This window comes from Phoenix dactylifera, chromosome 5, assembly GCF_051530095.1.
Source record: "Phoenix dactylifera cultivar Ajwa chromosome 5, Ajwa_hap1_PhDact_Kaust_v1.1, whole genome shotgun sequence".
Taxonomy (NCBI): Eukaryota; Viridiplantae; Streptophyta; class Magnoliopsida; order Arecales; family Arecaceae; genus Phoenix; species Phoenix dactylifera.
The window spans coordinates 7,175,678-7,197,084 of NC_143194.1; the positions used below are offsets into that span (position 1 = coordinate 7,175,678).

Consider the following 21,407-nt stretch of genomic DNA (forward strand, 5'->3'; position numbering starts at 1 on the left):
CACAACGGTGCTACTAAAGCTCGTGACCTGGTGGCGGTTGTGCTGCCCAATATATATATATATATATATATATATATATATATATATATATATATATATATATATATATATATATATATATATATGATGAAGAGAGGAAAAATTTATGCTATGCCTAATGATGCTCTGACAATTTTGATGCTCGACATCTCCATGCTCCATCTGCGATTGATCGCAAATGACCTACAACCAGGGCAGAGCAAGAACATAATCAGCCACCGTCTATGTGAAGATCCGTGCAGGCATGTTTTTAATCCCACGTCAGTTTTTTGTTGGATAAATCTTGGATACTTATATAGGATCAAGAAATCCAAATAGTACTTTCCATCCAGTCATTTCGGATAAGGTCTTAGGTTGTTATGAATGGTATCAGAGCGGACCCAGCCCACATAACCTATGTAGACTACGAGATACTGTAGCACAAATCTATTAGAGCTGACCACGAGCCGACACCACTTCTTTACACTCTTCTATGAAATATATGTCCGCTGCATTGCAGCTGTTCCACTCATACGTCCAACGTCTCCGAGCAAATCATGCAGCTGGCGAATACGAGTAGTAGGAAGATCTGGATGCCAACTTTCGTATATATTAATATTCGGTGACGTCGAGCCTCTGTGCGCTTTCCATCTTAAGGGCTGTAAATTTAACGGCTCTGAGTGGCCTATGATTTCCGTAGTATTTCCATTTGGGGCGAGTAATTAACAGCGGATTCCAACTTGAAGTAGTATTGCTCGACAAAGAAGGAGCAGAGCTTCAGGCTGCATGGGAGGGGTTGTCATATGCGATGAGATCTCTTGGAGCCGCGAGGGTGTACCTTGAGGGGGATTCCTCTGTGGTGATTGACTGGATTCGAGGTATGAATAGATATGGTGATGGCCACCCCCTCATCAGAGAGACTCGTAGGCTGGCTCAGGAGATGGGTGGTTTACGGATGGCACATGTGTTTCGGGAGGCGAACAAGGCAGCAGACTGGGTTGCCTCCTTCGTCGCTCGGCACTCCGGAGATTTTCTGTGGACATCTATAGGAGAGATTCCCTCTCCTTTGTACTCTTTACTTTTCCGCGATTTGGCAGGATGTACTCAAGCTAGAGCTATATGAATTGCTGCATTTACCAAAAAAAAAAAAAAAAAAAGAAAAAAAGAAGAAGAAGAAGAAGGATGCCCTGCAAGAGTAGGAAAGGTATCCTTTGTCAAACACGACTACAGGATCCCGACTCCGTCCGTCCTTATATAAACTGGCATATTCGTCTCCTTTCCAGAACAGCTCTACCTTCTCTCTTCTTCCAAACACCATGGCTTCTGGGTCAAACAACAACCAAACACCAATCTTTGTACGAGTCTTGGCTGGTTGGCCATGTCGGTTCTAATGGTGTGCACTCTGCTATTCGCTTGGCTTATCGTTGCCGTCATATGCGTATCTCGCGACATGAAGAAGCGAAGGCGTCGTGACTCTGCTGCTACCGTCACCGAGAAAGATTCTCTGGGCACCACGCCGGTGACGGCGGATCGACCAAGTCGCCATCTACATCTCCCATTGAGTATTGTCACTGTCGGAGTTGTTGATGAGAGCTGCGGGATTTGCTTGGATGAGTTCGACATGGGAGAAGATGCAGGACATTTGGAATGGTGTGGGCATAGGTTCCACATCAGTTGCATCTGGCCGTGGCTGCGCTCGTCCTCACGCTGTCCCTATTGTAGGGCCATGGTGATCAACCATAGATGGATTTTAAAATAGAATCATATCAGGACCTTTAGGCGGTGCATGGTTCTCTTTCACACATTAGGGTCAGTATTATATATGGATCCTACTTCCACCATTGGAGTTTTGTTTTCCTAGAACTTTTAGAATTAGTAATAAGCATTCCAATATTATCTTTTTGATGTAAATGGGAGGTCGTAGACCAAGGTATTGCAATTTTATCGTGTTTCATTTTGTCTTCGATAATGGATGTTGTTTATAGTTACATTGTAACTTTGTCATCTGTCTTTTTTCTTCCTTATATTTATTGATCTTAATGGTGCATACGGTTTGCTGTACCACTACCACCATGCCAGAACCTTACGTGCGCATAATCGCTATGGCACAGTACATAGTATACCTCTCATGTCAACACAGGATAGAGAGATCTTTTTCTCATGCTTGACCATGATACTGTCTGGTAACAGATCAATATTACACGAGAGAGGAAGCGGTCAGTTCTATCTAGTATAGGCCAGTTCAATGCTCATATCGGTACCATAAGAATACCTTAACGGTATGGTATAATACTTCTTGTACAGATTGGTATGTTGAACCATGCTTGTACAGATTAGTCTATATATACTAGTTAACTTATGAACATACCCTTCCTACTTCTTCCTTTTTCCTTTCTTTCTTATTCTTTCCTCTTTTCTCGGTAATCAGGGAAAGGAAGTGGGTGGATCAATGGCTGCCGTGGTCGAGGTCCGGCGGTGGCAGCTAGAGGCAGTGATGGGTGGTGGGGAGCGACCGGCAATGGCCAGTGGGAACTGCCATGCTCGGGCAAAATAGAAAAAAAGAAAATAGAGGAGCAGCACCCCTAACTGCATCCGGGGCAACCCTCACAACCCAAGGAGATGTTGACGGGGGTGGGAAACTCACCGGCATGGGGTGGAGGCAGTGAACTTCAGCCAGCAGTGGGTTATTCGGCGGTCCTGGCAAGAGGGAGGAAAAAGGCACTCGGAATAGGAGAGGCAGGCAACCAGGATCCACAAGAAGTTTTAGGCGGCTGTGGTTGACCGAGGTGGCACGCCGGCCACTGAAAGAGGAGGAAGAAGGAGAAGAATAGTGGGTGGAAGTTCGGGTGGAGTGGATTCGAGATTTTTATAACCCCCAAAGAGAGGAGATAAGCTCGGACGAACGGCGGCACCGGCAGACCGTTCGCTAGGTGCAACTGTCCCAAATGGCCACCGACCGTTAGTACCGGCCCCAAGGGTTTGGCACCGGCTGCAGTTCCCCCAGTCGGGCCTCAACGGCGGCCATTCAGGCTGCTCAGGCAAGAAATCGCGATCCCCTATTTCAATTTTTTTTTTTTTTTTGAATTTTGAATCAAAGCCGGCTAGGCCTGCCGACTTTATTCCAGGTCAGGCCCAATTGGCCTGATTCTTACATTCTTTTCCCCTTAAAAGAGTTTCGTCCTCGAATCTTGATGGACCTTCATTTCTTAAGGATACTGAATCTTCTCTACTTCTCCAACATACATCCATTGCGAAACTCAATCTAAACAAACTCTTCTAAAGCCCAAAACTCTAGACTAGTTTGTATTAACCCTAACTTCCTCATCTAAGTGATAAAAATCTTAAACAAAACATCTATAAGAATAACTTTGTTAAGAGAGATGGTAACACATAATGGCTAATTCAATTCTTTAGATATGCATTTCAAAGTGATAGAAACTTAGAAGATGCAAAGGAATAGAAAAATCACAATCAAATAGTGCATGAACATTTATGGAGTTGTCTAAACTAATACCTATCACTACTTGATCACTTGCACTCGCATACTGTTGGGTCAAAGCAAACACTCGTGCATTCTGTATTTGTTTTTGGTTAGCTAGTTTGGTTGGTTTTGGATTATCCTTTTTCTTGATAGGGCAATCTTATGCCATATGTTCCACCTTGCCGCATGAAAAGCATGCTTCTAGCTTCTTAAAGCAAGGTCCAAGATGATTCTTGCCACAATATTCATAAGTCGCAGATTTCTTATTCTAATTTAAATTATTTGTTGAATTGTTAGTTTCTGCTGTTCTCTATCTCTTTCTATCTCCTCGCTCTTTTTCTGAACTTTTCATATCGGATTCTACTTTCAAGGCCCTATCTAGCGCATTTTGTATTTGTTAAAGAGGTGAGAAGACAAAGGAGATCAAACCCCATATCTTAGGCCCTGGTCAAATCTATTTGCTTTGCTTCTTTCGAACTCCATGAGCTAGGGGCAGAATCGGCTTAACTCGTTAAATTTATTTGCATACTCCAATGTTGTCATGTCATCCATCTGCCTCAAGGCCAAAAACTCATTCTTCTTTGCTAATTTTATTGACTCAGAAAAGTATTGATCATAAAATATTTTCTTAAACTCCTCTCATGTCAACTGGTCATCCTCACTCCTATTAGCAGCTTTTATAGTAGACCATCAAAACTCAGCATTTCTCCTCAGAATCTGTATAGCATTCCTATCCTTTACGTTCTTGGGTTACTATAGTGCATCAAATACCTTCTCCATCTCCCAAATCCAGAACTCTGTAGTTAGAGGATCAGCTCCACCCTCGAATATTGGCAGGTTGAACTTTCTGAATCTCTTATAATAGGACTCCAGAGATGGTGCAGGTCGAAGAGTGGCCTACATCTACTACTACTACTAAAGGAGTTGAGACACCACCTAGCATACTCCAACAATGTCTGCCTGAGTAGCTGATGCATTTGGAGCTTGTTCAACCAGTTGGTTGGCATCTCCTTCTACAGTCACTCTTGCTCCTCTTCTTCTAGAAGCAAAAAATTTGTTAAAACTTTCTCCTCTCTATCACTTATCAACATACTAATATTAACCAATTTCCAAGGTTGAGCAATAGTAAAATTAAGAAAATCTATCTTTTCTTATTCAACTACGCGGAACCCAACTAAACGAGTTTAAATTTTACCTAAGATCAAACCTATTGCTCTGATAGTCCACCCAAAAAGAAGATTAATTAGAGATCAGTTATAAGGCTAGAGTCACAGAGCTCTGGGTCGGAGCTTTGCGTTGGACCTTAAGCACCCAGCTTGATGTCATAGAGGAAGGCAAAGGCTGTGGTACGGCCTAAAACTTGCAGCAGAATTCTTTCAATGAAATTTCCTAATGAGATGACTTGGTTATGTGCTATGAGGACGTGTTATAAAGGGTCTATGGCCTATGTTTGTGATCTCAAGCTTATGAAATTTTCTCATGGAGGTGGATGAATGCAACGATGGGAATATGGTAGCAATAACAAGTAACAATGGCAATGAAAATAACTAGGAACTAAGATAACTATGGGCTGAATATAAGAGTCTCACTTACATTCAAAACCCAAGAGGTTTCCTGACGTCTCACCTAGGAAGAAGTAGGGTCCCTTGGCGTCTCACCAATGGGGAATAATAGAAACCTCTCGCCTCTTCAAACTTAAGCAATTGCAAGCCAAAAGATTTCTGCTTTTATTCTTCAACGTCGGCCCTTTAAATAGATGGGGTGTTAGAACAAAATAGAAAATTAATCTTATGACAAAACTTAGATTAAGACTCATGACTAAACTCCTAAGGTAGGATTTGACCAAGTCAAAATAAATCCTCAATCCTAATCCTTCCACACGTGGAGACACTTGGCACTTGGATAACCTATGATCAAGTCAAGGATTGCTTCCTGATGGCGTGTGGAAATTCACTTGGCTTTGACCCATTCAACCTATGGCGTGGACCCTAGAATGATGCCACTTGGCATTCCAATACAAGGACTTAATTAGGTGCCACTTGGCAACCAATTACATGGACTCAATAGGAGATTCAAATCAACAAAAATACAACTCAATTTAAGACCCAAATTAACTGGACTCCTAGTCACGCAAGGACTCATACCCACATACGGACTCCTTATGGCGTAAGGATTCCTAAATACACAAGGACTCCTTGAATCCATGCGCCATGCTCCTGCATCACAGCTCTAGTTGACTTGTTTGACTTGCACCCTTACATCCCGCAGACCCAAGGAGTTTTATAGGTTCGAGTTGGTTCGGCTTGGGGTGGGTTATAGGATTAGAAATCTAAAATTACTTAAATTTCAAATGGATCAGGTCGGGTCGGGCCAGAATTCAAGAAATCCAAGTCTTTCCCAAAAAAACAACTTAAGCTACTCTAAAATACTGATCATTAGTAATCTACTCAATTATTTTGTAATCATTAAAATCAATCCCAGGATCAACAACAAGTATTATGTTGTGGAAGATATTGCTACATAGCCTCCATATTTGCCATCAATGCATCAAACGTTCGCTTGCAATGTGTTTTTTCATTTCAATCTCCAAGCATTCCACTAGGTTAGCCAAGGCATCAAGCTAGGTTTGGGTAAGAAATGGCTTCTGTCTATTTCCCAAAGTTGGTTGGGACCTGAGGTTCACCCACTGCGCTGGCATCAGAGTGTTTTTGATGGTGAACAAGGGATCATCCATTGGCTACCGTCAGTGGGACGGGGACCACTGGATGGCCACTAACAATGAGCAAGGTTGCTGTTAGTTGTTTCGAGATGAGCATAGGACTTATGTCTTAGCAGTGAAGCCTTGTGTTGCAAGCCTAGTCTCAGGTGCATTTACGAGCTAGGTGGGAAGGCTTTTCTTATGCTACGCAGAGGTTGAAAGCTTCTCACATTTATTTAGAGGACGATTCTTCCATAGTTAGTAGATGGCTTTGTGATCTACCTTTAGTTGATGACAGAATTCATTTACTATTGCATGATTTTTGGCGGATAATGCGTACTTTGCTTCCTATTAAGGTATCATATATTTATAGAAAAGCTAACGGTATTGTTGATTCATTGGCGAGCTATATCGCCAATCTCACTGGTACTACATTGTGAGATTCTTCAACAAATCTTTCAGCCTATTGTGGGATGTGTTTATTCTCATATTAATTAATTCATCCAGTTTAATAAAAAAATGACCATTGATTCATATAATGGACTTTTATTACTGTATTTCCAATTATAACAAAACTAATACTGCTTGGGAATGTTTTAAAATAAAGTAATTACTATTATTTTAATAAAATAGAATAATGCAAACAACATCAAATGGAAATTAAAAAAAATATCGTTGTTATGTGCTATAGAATTAGTTTACAAAGGGAAGTGTTATATTTTCTAGATGACATAGAGATTAATTACAATTTTTTAAGAGATAATATTTTGGAGGTGAAACACTTGGGATGCATGGAACGAGGGAGAGCACACGTGCTGCCTCTCCTCAGCTTCCCCTCTCTCTTTCTGCTCCATCCCAGCTACATGAACATCTAGAGTCATACCAAAGAGATGGCAACATGGATGGCTGGTAGGGGCTTACTAGGCCCCCTTCTAGTTGTCAACCTCGTCATGAACATGCATCATTGTCCCCGGCATCACCGGATGGTCGCTCGATAAGTTCATCGACTGAGAGATTCACCGACGGAAGTAATCGGAGTTCTTGTCCCTGTCTATGCTCCATGCTTGACCCTCACAAGGTATAATTCCTCTCACAAGGTAGTTTTACTAGGCCTCTTTACCACATTTTTCTCTTAATTTTGAGATATACCTTCTTCGAGGAACCAAGAAAATTAAAACAAGATTGAGGGCCTAATCTTCACCCGCTTTCATACATCCGTCCCAACCCTTCAAGGGCGAGCAGATGCTACCAAGAATGGCTCCTCTCCCCCTGGTCACAAGAGGTGGAGCCTCAGAAACTAAAGTTTGGTGGTGGGTGAGTGGGGTTTATTTGTTTGTTAGTTGGATTTCTTTAGGAGGAATGTACGCTGGTTAATTATATGCTGCAGGAAAATTAATGGAGATTGGGAGTCGACAGAGGATAGAAAATAAATTGGTCAGAAATCTGACTTTGTTGTGTATAAAGCCTACAAAGAACTGCACAGAAAAAAAAAAAAGTTAAAAAAATTTGTTACCATAGAACGCTCATCTGCAAAGGACAAACACATGATTCATAAAACTATGCAAAATAATTGAACTCATGATCAACTGTGACGTCTAAACCAAATCAAATATGCAAGGAGATTGTTGAGTTGCGTTTTCATATGTATCATTCACCTTTTTGATCTATATGGTTCCAAAGTTCCGCTTAATTTTTCTGATCTTGGTTGCAAACATAGCCAAAAGGATCATTGAAATGCAGCCATTAGGAGAGTTTTCTGAAACAAGGATATTATGCTATACAAGGATGCCAAATGGAAGCTGGCTAATTCGCAGATAAAACTGATCTTCCTGAAATATCATTTACAGAGACAGCCAAAACCTATCCCATCTCCGCACAATTTGCTATCATTTCTACATGTAGACAAAAGCCGACAATGATTATTACCATTAACTGACAAGTTCACAATTTTTTTGCCATTGGGTTCTGCAGTCTTGCATGCGAGCATATCAATATGGGAAACCGAGGGAGCCGTCTGGTACTGTTAAGTACTCAAACCATTCATAAAGGATGAGTAGCAATTGAGAGACTGAATAACAATTGCTATCAAACCTGTATTGTGTTTTGATGTTGCAGAGAACTTTGGAGGCATTTATCATAATCTTGACAGTCACACAGCTGCTTTACCTGATCCTGCTACATGCTGGTATCATAAGCAGCAGATATGGCCCTGGTTACTGGAACTATGGCACTGACCATGGAGTAATGTCTCGGGAAACTCAGGAGGATTCAACCACAACAGCACCTCCAGATGCATAAATAGATCTGTGGTGTTTAATCTGATACAAGCTCAACTTGGTTGGGCTTCTGCTCTCCTACTCCAAATTTTTATCCTATCTGAAGTTAAAAACTCCGAACCTTATATCAGCTCAAGTAGTCATTTCAGTGAGTTGTGTCTTCTTTTGTTGAAATGTTGGTTGGGCCTTTTAATTCCAAGTCACTGCATTCTTTGAAGATGAACTCAGACACCAGGCCTACGTGATCGCTTCCTATCTCCTGCATTTAAGATAGATTGCTTTATTTAGCGGCCATAAATCATGAATCTGGAGGTATTTTGAATTAGAGTCTGACACATGCCTGTCTGATTGCTGGAGAAAACAATCAGCTCATCTAATGCAAGAAAAACAAAGAGAGGATTAGGGACAAAGGTCCACTGATGAAGCTGTCTGTCTTTTCAAGGTATTTTGAATCAAATACCAAAGCTAAAAATGTTGCCTCATCTGAGAAGCATTTCAGTAACAACACTACAAGGTATCACAACTAGAAAAGTAGTCACGAAAGTTAAAAGCGTTTAGCGAAATGTCGCAAAAGACCAGCAAAGCAGAATTGACTTGTAAATGCTGTTTGAGACTACAATTCCGTTGCTTAAATGCTAATAGGTGAAGAAGGCTGGAATTAGATGGTAGAAGCAAAACCATTGGATGGCAAACAATTTTAAGGATATTTACTTTTGAATTCAAGATAAATTTCAGAAAATCAATCTTACTGCTAGTGCATCTACTAACTTAAAAGCTTCACGTCCCAATTATCAGGTGCCAAAATATACTACTCTTAAAAGTCTTATAGTTAATTTGTAGTCAGACCCTCCTGATAAATTCACATAAGATGTGTCTTTTTAATAATTAATAAGATGTGTTTCAAGTGTGCATTAGAATAAGTTGGCATGCAACCTAATAAAAACATGCAAAATCTTGATCCTAACAAGGTCTTGTTTGTCTAATAGGATAGGATAGGATTGCTATGATAGAGGGAGGGAGCGTGGGAGAAAGTAAGAATGCAGAGGTCATTGCCACACCCAGTGGGATTAAGAAAAAGGCCTCCACTGGGAGCAGGTTACGTGACCATCACACTTTTCCTCTCCCACTCTCCTGCTTCCTCCCTCCCTGCCCCCCATGCTCTGTTCCTAAGCTATCCCACTAGATCATGCAGGAAGCTCTGAAACAGGCCCTAAGGGCCAATCTTGCAGGATTTGACAGGATGAGGGAAGAAGAGGGGAAGAGCCGATGAAAGGGAGTCCAAGAGGTAGAGAATGAGAGCATAATTAAAAGGAACTCTGAAGCCCTTTTTTTGATCCTGTGAGGATCAGGCCAAAAAAGAACTTCTTGAGGCTTTCTTTCTCTAACTCCTGTATAAAGCAGGTCAGCAAACCCTCATACTGCTCTCTCTCCCCCCCCCCCCCTCTTACCCTCTCCCTTGCTTCTCCACCGACTCCCCCCATTCCCTCCAACCCAACCCATCATGCTAGATCTTAAGAGACAGGACTATAAATAGGTCAAATTTGGGTTGGATCCATACTGTATCCATCTTCAACCTCAATAAGAAAAATCGAGTTCAAATCCAGGTACAAATCCATCAAAATGAATAAGCTCCAAACTCACTTCTGAACTTGATTGATAATTAGATTCCAATTGAGATTTGCCTTCTGTCGACGTCCTCTCTCTCTCCCTCCCTCCCTCCCCCGCTCGCTCTCTCTTTCCTTCTCCTCCAGCTTCGAGAACGCGTCCCATTTTCTGAGCCCGAACCATACCAGTGAGCCGCCGGTACAGTTCGAAACGAGCGAAACCGGCCGATTCGGATCGGTTCCGCCGACATTGGCAGAGGAGCACAAAGAATAAGAAGGTAGCTGCCCAATTAAAAAAACGATGCAGCTGCAGATGACCTCGCACATAGAGTAAGATCCATAGACGTATCAGATTTCAAGTAGTATACTTAATCCAATTATCTGCAGCTATAGATAGCCTATGACACATACGGATACGGATATAGATATAGTGTGTCTGAGGCATCTTTCGGTGGCTACTATCCAACGCAGCTTGAAGCATCTTACGAGTCGGATTTTACTATCGGCTTATTCAGATGGGTCTTTTCACAACCGTTTCATCAGCCAGTTTATTAGCCAGAGGACATCTCTCAAAGCCAGAGCTTCAGCGAGAGATCCGAGAGTATTTATAATCCAGAGCGCGTTTCTTATGGGATGAACATATAAGACTACAATATCACTTGGTTAAAAGGGTGGGTTGATGTGCTTCTAACTATACTGATGATCCGGATATTTATAAGAGGCATCGCCACTTGATCCGATTTTAGATATCGGAATGTATGTTGTACTTTAAATCTATGTAATTGATTGTATTATTTTACAATTTTTACCTCACTACTTGGGTTGAGAAAATTTCATCCTACTCCTTGTAGCATGCAATAGGATGCATCATTTAGGTTAAACCGATATCATAGAAAATCATCAAAAAAATCAACAAAAATGAAAAAAACATCAAATTAGACTTAAAATCATTGAAAAAGTTCAAAAAGAATGATTACCAATTAAATCAACTTGAAATACTCCAAAAAAAAGGGCATGCCGGTTCCAGCCCACCATACCAACATGGTACAGTACCGAACCGGTACCGAACCGTATCGGCTGCTAACCGATACGGATCCTGGTATCGGTTCAACGGATCTTACTTAGGACGACGGATGTCCCAAGATGCGCCAAACATGACACTATAACAACTGATAGGATGGTTCCATCCAAACACTTAGAATTGTGCCCCATCCTGACATCCCATAGAATGTTCCATCAGAACTTGAATCCTCGATTCTTCACCATAAAGCAGAGCGGGCTATCAAAATAATATAGTTCATGTTTTATACCATAGCATTAACTTTTACAAACTCATCATTCAGATCCATAGCCCTAACTCGTACTCCATACTATAATATCGATATCACGAACTCCAAAATTAACCATGTATCACCAAAAGGTTAACATTTACTCTCCCTCTCATTCCAAAGGTACCAGGAAGTATCTCAACTATATTCGAGAAGTATCTAGAGCACTTTTCTAATTTTAAAAATAGGATACTTAACAAAAGAATAAGATGCATATCCTAGAAGTATTTAACAAGCGTCTGATATATTTTTGGTATAGACATGGCATACAATTTGAAGTATTCATGCTTCCCATATTACATATGCATGTGTGTGTGTGTGTCTATATATATAAATATACATAAATACATATATATATATGTATATATATATATATGCAACCACCTTTAGCTTGGAAGAACTAACAAGTTGAAGTTATAAATCAAATAATTAGTAAATAAAAAATACCTTGCTTGGTAGACCGCCTAGCTTCCGTAATATGTCAATGGGAAGTGTATCTAAAACTCGTGTACATGCAAGTCCAGTTGAGTACCTTTATTAAAGAGATCAAGGTCAGATCATATTAAGGCATGTATAAAGTGCGGATGGAGTAGAGGCGCTCACCAAATATAGTCAACAGTTCCAAAAAATTTAGAGTGATAGGTGGTAGCTAGCGGTTCACCATGAGGGCCCCTTGTCCTTGCATTACCCTTTAAAAAAAGTTGCAATCCCTTGAAATGCATTTCAAAATAAGATAGAAATTTCAAGTACTTAGGGTGAGTCCAAAAAAATCATGATATCGATAGGAAATTTCAAGTACTTAGGGTGAGTCCGAAAAAAATCATGATACTTTGTTTTTTGAAATTACAAATCATGCTTCCATAATCTAGAATATTTGGTATGATGAAATTTCAAAAACATTCTAAAATCACAAATTTAATAATATTTAGTTTTTTACTGTGAGAAGTATTTTTCAATATCATGCTTTTCTCTTCTTATCTTCATATCTTTATATTTTTAAATCTCTAACAACCAACGACTATCCAAAAAATTTCTATATTTTAAACTCAAACATCTAAAATCATGGAGACAAAATCATGATTTGGAATTTAAAATCTCCAAACACAGCCTTTAAGAGAACGGACAAGTACTTTAACACTAGCATAAGCGCTGTGCAGCATCAATGGATGCTCAAGTTTTGTACATTTCGACTGCCCGGTTGCGTTTTTCAACTCCTTGTCAGTCCATTGAAACGTCATCAAACTGCAAAAAAGGTAATTATGGGTATTGAAGAACTGAAGATGAGATCTTGCATAAATGTACGTCAGTAGATGTAGTAATAGGTATATTATTATCAAGATGTATAGCTTCTCAGATACCTAGGTAGATCATATAGAGCTAACTCACACCTATCCTGTCCAGATATATGTCTTCTATCATGTGTAGCAATATTTAGCTGAAATAAACAAAGACAGCCCTTAGGGATATTATTAATCATCTCAATTGAAGCTGAATGCAGAGGTGATTATATGTCAAAATCTCATATAGGAGTACCAGGTTAAGTTGAAAATCACAAAAAATGTGACACAACTATCTAACAAACAGTTTATTCACCTCTGAGGTTGACAAGAATTCATATATTGCGCTCTGTCCACAAGAAAATAAATAAAAAGTTAGCAGTCACATAATATACAAAAACAAGCACATTCTTCATAACATTTATGACTATGGTCTTTGTTATGGAGTATGTTGAGATGGCCGGGTAGGTGGAACCAACGAAGCTTCTTTCAATCACTATGTAGCAAGAAGCAATGACAACTACAAGAGGCTAGTTCAGGGGAAGGCAGAATTTTTTGTAATATTGATTTGCCCACAGGAGAAAAACTTTCTATCTGGTACACCTTATCATGTTTGCTGTTTGCTACTGAACTCCCTTACAAATTAAATAGTGTATTCATTCCCGTAAAGAAACTTTCTCATAAGGACAATGGGAGGCAGTAAGTTGATAATATAAAAGCATAATCTACTATAACTATTGGGCAGAATCAACATACTTCAGGTGTGCTGTTAAAATCACCAGCAAGCACAACAGGAATGTTACCCCATTTTTCTGAAAGGGTATTTGCCTTTGACAACAGTAAGCGGACCTGATAAAACAAATGTAAGTATAGAAGCACCTCACAGAAGCCATTTATGTAACAGAGAAAAAAATTGAGAATTGGAGCTTAAGGGCTTTTCAGGCATGTACTAATACAAGACATTAGCAGCGAACAAAATGAACGTGATGCTCCAATATTGTTGAACACTTCAACTTACATATACATCATATATACAGATCCATATACATTACATATGCACATACTTTATGGACATGCCTACATTTATGTGTAAAAATATGTGTATCTATATGCACACACATATATAACACAGATATGTGATTCATATACATTACATATATATCATAAGTGTGAGACTGTATGTGGCTGAGAATATTTATATATATATACCTAAATAAATACGTACATATACCTATGTATGTACGAATACCAATAAACACATATTAGCACATGGAGCAGTATTGTTGCAGGTGGTTACCTGTGCACCAAAGAACCCACCCAAGCAAAATGCAGTTCAAACTACCAAAGTGGCCGCTACCAGAAAAAGGATTTAGTGCAGAAACAATTGAAGTGCCTATCCATAACATACCATATCAATATTGCAAACGATGCTGATGGGTTATTTGCAGGGGGCAGGGTTGCCTACTTTACCAATGCATATCGACAAGCATGGATGCATAATGCTGCCATACATAATGATGCATGCGACTTCGTAGTGACACAGACTTGTATCCTTCTTTCCCATAATAAAAGCAGCAGCTCATTTGATTAGCCTCTGTTTCTACTCTAGGAACTCCTGACCCTTGAACTTTTCTTTTCCTTCTGTTTCTACTCTAGGAAGTCTTCCTTGTTGACTTCTCTTTTTTTTTATTTGAGGATTTGAAGGCTCAATTTATACATTGAATTGATACTGATAAAAAAAAATCAGCAATCCAAGTTTCATCTACGGTTAAGAATAATGATGTTCTAAAATAAGTCCTTTCCCACATTGTTACCAACATATAGACTTCACATAATACTCAAAATATGTCATCAATGTGTAAACATAATTGCATGTTACCCTGTAAAATTTATTATCACTTTGGAGTTTATTTACATTATGTGTAAACATACTCATGTAACGTCGGCCTGTATGTATGATACACAGCAATCAGCATAGATATCTAGGATGACACTATTTTAACTTTATATGAATTAGCTAACAGCTACGTTTATTTGATTAGGATATGTCTACACACTAGATTAAAGCAATTAAAAATTGGCCAGCTTTAGAAAAGTTGATTAAAGTCATGTATCATCGCAAGCTGTTTATAGATCTCTTTGGAAAGATTTGTGTCTTTCATGGCATTGTATGCTGAGTTTCAACATCATATGGCACCACAAATGTAGCATGATCCTTTAACTGGCATGGTTAAGATGGGCTATAATTTGATCCTTGTTATGTGCAAAAACAAATAGTCTTGGGTGGTCACCGGCATGAGTAGGTGATGCTCATGTTATTCATGTAAACTCATCTGTCAGTCAATCTCAATACATAAAGTTAATTCCTGAAACTTATGACACATAACATTGCCTGAGCAGCAAAGAACAAAATCCATTGATGGATGATCAGTAAAGGGCAGCAATCATGGGCACATGTCCTTAATGACAGACGATAGACAACAGCAAAGGGCATAGAAACATTGACACCTGCACTCAGTAACAGCTGAGTGATGAATTGAACCCTCTCTCTATCTCTCTCCACATGCAGTAAAGGATGGCCCACACTCACCTGGAGTTGTCCCAACCCTGCTGGAAAAAACCCAACTCCTTGGACGCACTTACCTAAATCCACCATGCCTCCACCCTATGAGCCCCTTCTTTGCTTGGGCCATTAACTCACTAGCCAATGCTCAACAATCAGATACCTGATGTAAAAAAGGAAAAAAATGAAGAGGAATGGGAAATGAAAAGTAGTTGAGGATTAAAGAGAAAGGAAATTGAACAGAAAGGAAAAGGGTATATACTCGTTGGTCCTTTATCTCCTTAGCTTCTAAATTTATTTAAAGATTGTCTGAATTGTCTTCCACACTGACTTTTCTTAAAACATGTCTTCCTCAAATTCTCTATGCTCTTGTTTTTCTTCATATATAGAATAAAGCATGATTTGGCATTTTGTGATAAAGATTAATCATTAATGCAAATGATAGGAAAAAGAAACTGACACATAATGGTTGTGTGTGTACGTGTGTATGTGTGCATACACTAGAACACTAACACATAATGGATCTGGAAAATATTTAGTGACACACCTGACCCAACTTAATATCTCCACGTTTTGGGTTGAAAAGCACATGGATGTTGCCAACTACTAATCTTCTTGGAACAGCTTCACGTTTCTGCCTATAATAAACCAAAATCAATATGAACAAAGAAAAAATATGGAAAATTTTGTGACAGGGATAACAAATATAATCTACAGCATGCAACTGAAGATTACAAATATTGTGCAAAATTCCTCTTTCCAGGCAAACTGGCTCTGTGGCCAGAATATAAAATTGCTTAGCTCACTAAATTGAAACAGGGTAAATATCCCTTCAATCTATCATCAGAATAGGATATTCTTGCTTCTGGACAACTCTGAGTGGTTATAATACAAGGTTAGCACACCTCACATGACCAGTTTAAATTATACATATGTTAGAGGTGCTAGTGGGACAGCATGTGGAAGTATTAGAGCACTCATTATCAACGTAGCAATGAAAGACACCTAGCCGTAGACACACATGACCAGTTTAAATTATACATATGTTAGAGGTTCTAGTGGAACAGCATGTGTAGTATTAGAACATTCATTATTTGTATGTCTATCATTTTATCAACATAGCAATGTAAGACACCTAGCTATAGACACCCTCTGATTTTGAAGTTTTGTTCAAAAAATCTAGTTGCAGCAGCAGTATTCTGAAATAGTTTGTAGATATCTGAAGCTTTAAAGGAATGGTATCTATTGGATAATTAGAGTTATCACACCTCCCTTCTAGCTCAAAGATTGAGTCCTTAAAACTTCCCAGCAGCAAATATTAGAACTACCAGAACTAAAATAAACTCCTCTAACAGAAGAAAGGTAACTGAGATTTTAAAATTACAATGAAGTTTTCCTTCTATCGGTAAGAGAAACAAGCAAAAAGATTAAGAACAAAAATACCAAACCAGGACTCTTAAACAGAATGTTAGATCACATCAAAGATAAGGTAGAAAGGAAAAATATGCTAAATGCATGCATACTATCATAGTCACAAGTTTGGCATTTAGAACAATACAGTCAAGGGTAAGAATTCAAAGTTGAGAAAAATGAGGGCAATCTTCCAAAAGTTTGGAAAGAACACCAATGACTAAATATTACAAAAACAAAGCTAACATTATTGAAATATTTTATTTATGGAAGTAATAAGAACAATATGCAAAAAGCATACACGACAACACCTAGCCTCACTATTTAATTTGTAAAAGTCTTTTAATTATTCACAGATAATTTATAAATAAGTCATTAAATTCATGAACAAATAATGAATGATTGAAGAATTATTAATTAATTCATTTACCAAGGATACATTGAAGAATCATGATACCAACAGAAAATCAAAAACAATTCAAGATTTTTTTAACAACTGGAAGAATGACTCTAGCTTCTCATCATGTCCAAGTTCTTATTTCAAAGATAAGAATCTCCATATTTAAGGGAATGGGAAGTCCAGGGTCTCTCCTTTCACATCCCCTGATCTCTATGAGCTACTCCCTTCTATAATAAATACTTTCATGTAAATATATCCTTAACCGAAAAAAGAGAGAGAAGTGTCAGGTTACATAAACAATAAACACTATTTTGACCAAGGTACATTGAACCGATACCAGTAGGCATACCGGTTGCCTACCGGACCGGTTAGTACCGGAACCGGTTCGGTACAAACCGGTCTCCTGGCCCTTTTTTTTTTGCGGTCACGTCCGCCCGCGGACGCGAGTAGATAAAAGGCTGGCCACAGAATGCCACTCTGTGGCATTTACGACCCGCGCACGGGGCGGTTCCCAATGCAATAAATCGCGCCCGCGTGAAGTGGAACCGTGCGCGGAAATGCGTGGGGCGGGAAACCATGCGGAAACGCGCGGGGCGGAGAATCGCGCGTCTGCACTCTGCCCCGAGGGTCAGGCCACGCGCTGTGGTTTAAAATCCATAGCGTGCGCGCTGTGATAAAAAAAAAGTGGTACCGGTGCGAACCGGCCGATACGGGCCGGTACGAGACCGGTATGCAGCCAATACGCATGCGTACCGGTCGATACCGGCCCGAAAACAGCTAGAACCAGTTTCCACGCTGTCCGGGTACCGGTTCCAGGCCGGATCGATCCATATCGGCCCGAACCGACCGGTACGCTCCGGTTCGGCAGACCATGATTTTGACCAAACACAGAATGACAAGGATGGGGACTCACAACCACCCAAACTTCCTCTCATGTGCATCACACATGGCCAAATCAAGCAAGAACACAAACTGAACACTTGAGGTTACTATGTTCACCTCCTAAAGTAACAAATTACAAGGGAAGCAGCAGTACATCTTTGACCTCCACTTTGAGAAACAATGGCAACCCTAACCTGTGTATTTTTTTCTGCTATGAGAAACAATGCCGCTACTAATCTGTGTAATTCTCCTGTCAATCATATTGACGGATGAAGAATCCATGGTCCGAGTATTAGCTCATATTGTTAAAGAAGTTTAGTGCCACTTAGTTACTGAATCAATAAAAGAAAAGTTACAATATTAATTACCTTCCAAAAAATAATTTACTCACTGATGCATGTGGCATACTAGAAGAGATTTCACAAATAAGTTGTGTCAAATGTTACTTGATGTACCTTTTTTAATGTGTACATCACTCTCTTCTCAAGCTTTATCAGATGCTTGTATTAAGAAGCAATCTGTTATAAAGTCAGAATTGCTTATTACTGATCCACCATAGCTCGATCATATCTCTAATATATACTCCTTTTGTAGCGAATATTTTGACACAAATTTGACTATTCATCAATTCTATTGTTACATTATAATCACTAGATGTTTTCTTGGTATGCCAAGAATTTTTAGTTGCTCAAAAAGTTCTGCTGCAATCAACCAAGACTATGCTTCAGCTTTCATACATTAAATAAGGAAGAAGTTCCTAAGTATCCAAAGGAAATTGCCCATAATAAACTTTCCAAAGACTTAGATGCCAGATCTTTAATTAGAGAACTAAAAGGACACGTAAGTGAACATTGAGTTAAAGAGAATAAAGCTTCTAATTTATCATGGTACCTCAAATACAAATAGTTGAGCAACATTATCACGAAGACCAAAAGCACTGAACTCGATGTAGTCTCCCTCAAGTAAGCGAAACCTGCAACAAAACAATGACCACCTTGGTATGGTTAAGTAGAATTTACGCATACCCAATAATTCTTACCGTTTTACTTTCCAGAATATAGCACATCCATCCTTGGCCTCCCCTGTGCGTCCCTATGAATGGCATTTGTAATCAGTCGTATTTCATGAAGTACTTGGTGTAACAGAAAATAAATCAATTACATTATTAGGGATCAGGAGGTATACCTTATAACTACCAGCATATCCTTTTTTATTCATATTGATCAATATATCCTCGTATCTATCTACTTCCTGAAATACCAGAAAAGAGGCAATCCAGTAACAACAAAAAAATATGATGAACTTTATGTTAAAAGAAGCCATTCATTGGGTCCAGCACCACAAAGACAACATCAGTAAATAAAGTATGAGCAACATACTTGCCTGAAGACACACTATATCAGCATTCCATCTACAAATTTCCTGGAGAATGAGCCCTTTCCTTGAGTCCCATTTCATAACATCAAAAGGAATCTTCCAATAAAGGTCTCTGTGATATGAAGCATTCTTATCGGCCAATATGTTATATGATACAAGCACAAACCTGTCTGGCACCAAAGATTAGGTCAGATTCGGGCCCCTCCAACCCACTTGCATGCTTAAAAGAAATTTTGACATTCACATGGACTGCAAAATTTCAATTGATTTCAACTAATTAGCAGAAAAAATGGCGATGGATTGCTAGGACAGAAGAATGGATCCTAAGTATGGGAATAGACTGCAAGATGGGACCGCGCGAACTGCAACATAGGAATAACAAGCTTCTGCACCATGATTTAAAAAAAGGGGGTGACAGATTGCTAGGAAAGAAGTATGGGAGTTCAGTGTACAAATAACCACAAAATGCCACCATGGTAACTGCATCCGACATTTCAAAGCAGGATTTACAAGCTTCTGCAGCATGATTAGTGCAGTCAAAGATAAGGAGCACAAGGATTTAGGCATCAACTTGCTAGCATTGGTGTAACAAGTTCAACAGTTGCCGACAAACAAGAAATGGGCGCTATTTAGCGAGACTGGAACGACAGTTAGATTCGAGCTAAGATTCTTGTGAGGACCCGTGCGGGCGTGTGTTTAGTCCCACATCGGTTATTCGCTGGATAGATCTTAAGTACTTGTGCAGGATCAAGAAACCTAAATAATACCTTCCGGCTAGCCATTTTGGGTGAGGTTCTGGGTTGTTACAAATGGTATCAAAGCAGACCCAGCCTATAATCTATGTGGACTAGGGGACACTGTAGCACGGTTCCACTGGGGCTAACCATCAGTCGATCGTGGTGTTTGTAATTAGATTTGAATGGACTTGAACCCTTAACCTGACGAGGACGTCAGGACTTGAACGGAGGGAGTATGTGAGGACCCGTGCGGGTGTGTGTTTAGTCCCACATCGGTTATTCGCTGAATAGATCTTGGGTACTTATGCAGGATCAATGAACCTAAATAATACCTTCCGGCTAGCCAGGTTCTGGGTTGTTACAATTCTTATCCCAAAGGATATTCGATTCACCCCTAACCCAAGGAAACATCAGCTTTGTCTGCATAGAACATGCGCCAAATAGTTAGAGAGCAATAACAAGGTCATCCTCAAAGGGGAAAAAAAAAAAGGAAATTTGAACCTTCTGTCTCGGCACAATTTTCCACTTGCACCAGAATTTGAGCCCAAATTTGACAATGCAACTTAAATAGTTAAAGTCCTAAGCAATCTATTTTTTGTTTCTCAAAAAATCGATAATTCTTTGGGTTTCATACTTCCATTTGAGCAAGCTACAGAATAAAACTACATTTATACTTTGAGCATGGAATCTGGAGTACCATTTCTGGAATCGGACAGTGATAAGTCCTCGGCTTTGATCCAGCGGCGTACGGGCTTCAAGGGGTAGAACCTTCTCCTCCTATCCGGATTATACCAGCGACGATCCCTCGGCGCCGGCGAGTCCGGGGTTTCTCCGGTGCTGCAGGACGGCGAGCGCCAGCATCTGTAAGGGCGGCGGAGAGCCACCGCGGCCAGCGGCGCATGGGCGCTGCTCAACCACGAAGTCTCGCAGCCCATTGCTGGTGGAAGGAAAGGAAGAGAGCGAAGTCCAGTTGGAGATGGGGATAAGGTAAACTACCTCCAAGAATTGATCAGATACCCCTACAAGACTAGGAATTAGTTGCTCTATGCGACCACCGGAAGATCTTATCGGACTACTAACGCGCCGTGCCGTTTGGAAGGAATTAAACTTTCTCCTCCTCACACCTTCAAAATAATCGAATATTATATTTCCGCGGCAGCAACATTGCAGAAAGTGCAATAACATAAACCAGATTGGGACCTTAGTTGTAATCTGGTAATCTGGCCAAATTTGAAGCTAACCCATAAAGCCTTGCTGAGGTCAAGTATGACCCCATAGAATTGAACCTGATCCAATCAACTCAAATGAACCCAAAGAACCCTCTAAATCAGATCCAATCCGAAAATGGACATGATC

General features: G+C 39.8%; 1 protein-coding gene across 8 annotated transcripts; it reads right to left on the reverse strand.

Annotated features, from left to right (window-relative positions):
- Positions 1-7,949: 7,949 nt before the first annotated feature.
- LOC103715333 (carbon catabolite repressor protein 4 homolog 3) lies at positions 7,950-21,221 on the reverse strand. 8 transcript variants are annotated; one of them, XM_088721523.2, is made up of 14 exons: positions 20,749-21,221; positions 19,321-19,484; positions 19,123-19,188; positions 18,977-19,029; positions 18,829-18,910; positions 15,793-15,879; positions 13,439-13,531; positions 12,999-13,031; positions 12,764-12,840; positions 12,536-12,647; positions 12,009-12,094; positions 11,853-11,937; positions 8,814-8,846; positions 7,950-8,732 (listed from the first exon to the last, which is right to left on the reverse strand). In XM_088721523.2, exons 1-13 carry the CDS (start codon positions 20,984-20,986, stop codon positions 8,838-8,840), a joined length of 1,185 nt encoding a protein of 394 aa, XP_088577649.2. In that variant the 5' UTR covers positions 20,987-21,221; the 3' UTR covers positions 7,950-8,732; positions 8,814-8,837. The 8 variants fall into 8 exon arrangements, with proteins under 8 accessions (XP_088577649.2, XP_088577648.2, XP_089786763.1 ...); XM_088721522.2 differs by having other exon boundaries at positions 12,009-12,115; XM_089930637.1 differs by lacking the exon at positions 8,814-8,846 and adding an exon at positions 20,384-20,471 and having other exon boundaries at positions 12,009-12,115; positions 19,321-19,480; positions 20,749-20,885.
- Positions 21,222-21,407: the final 186 nt, after the last annotated feature.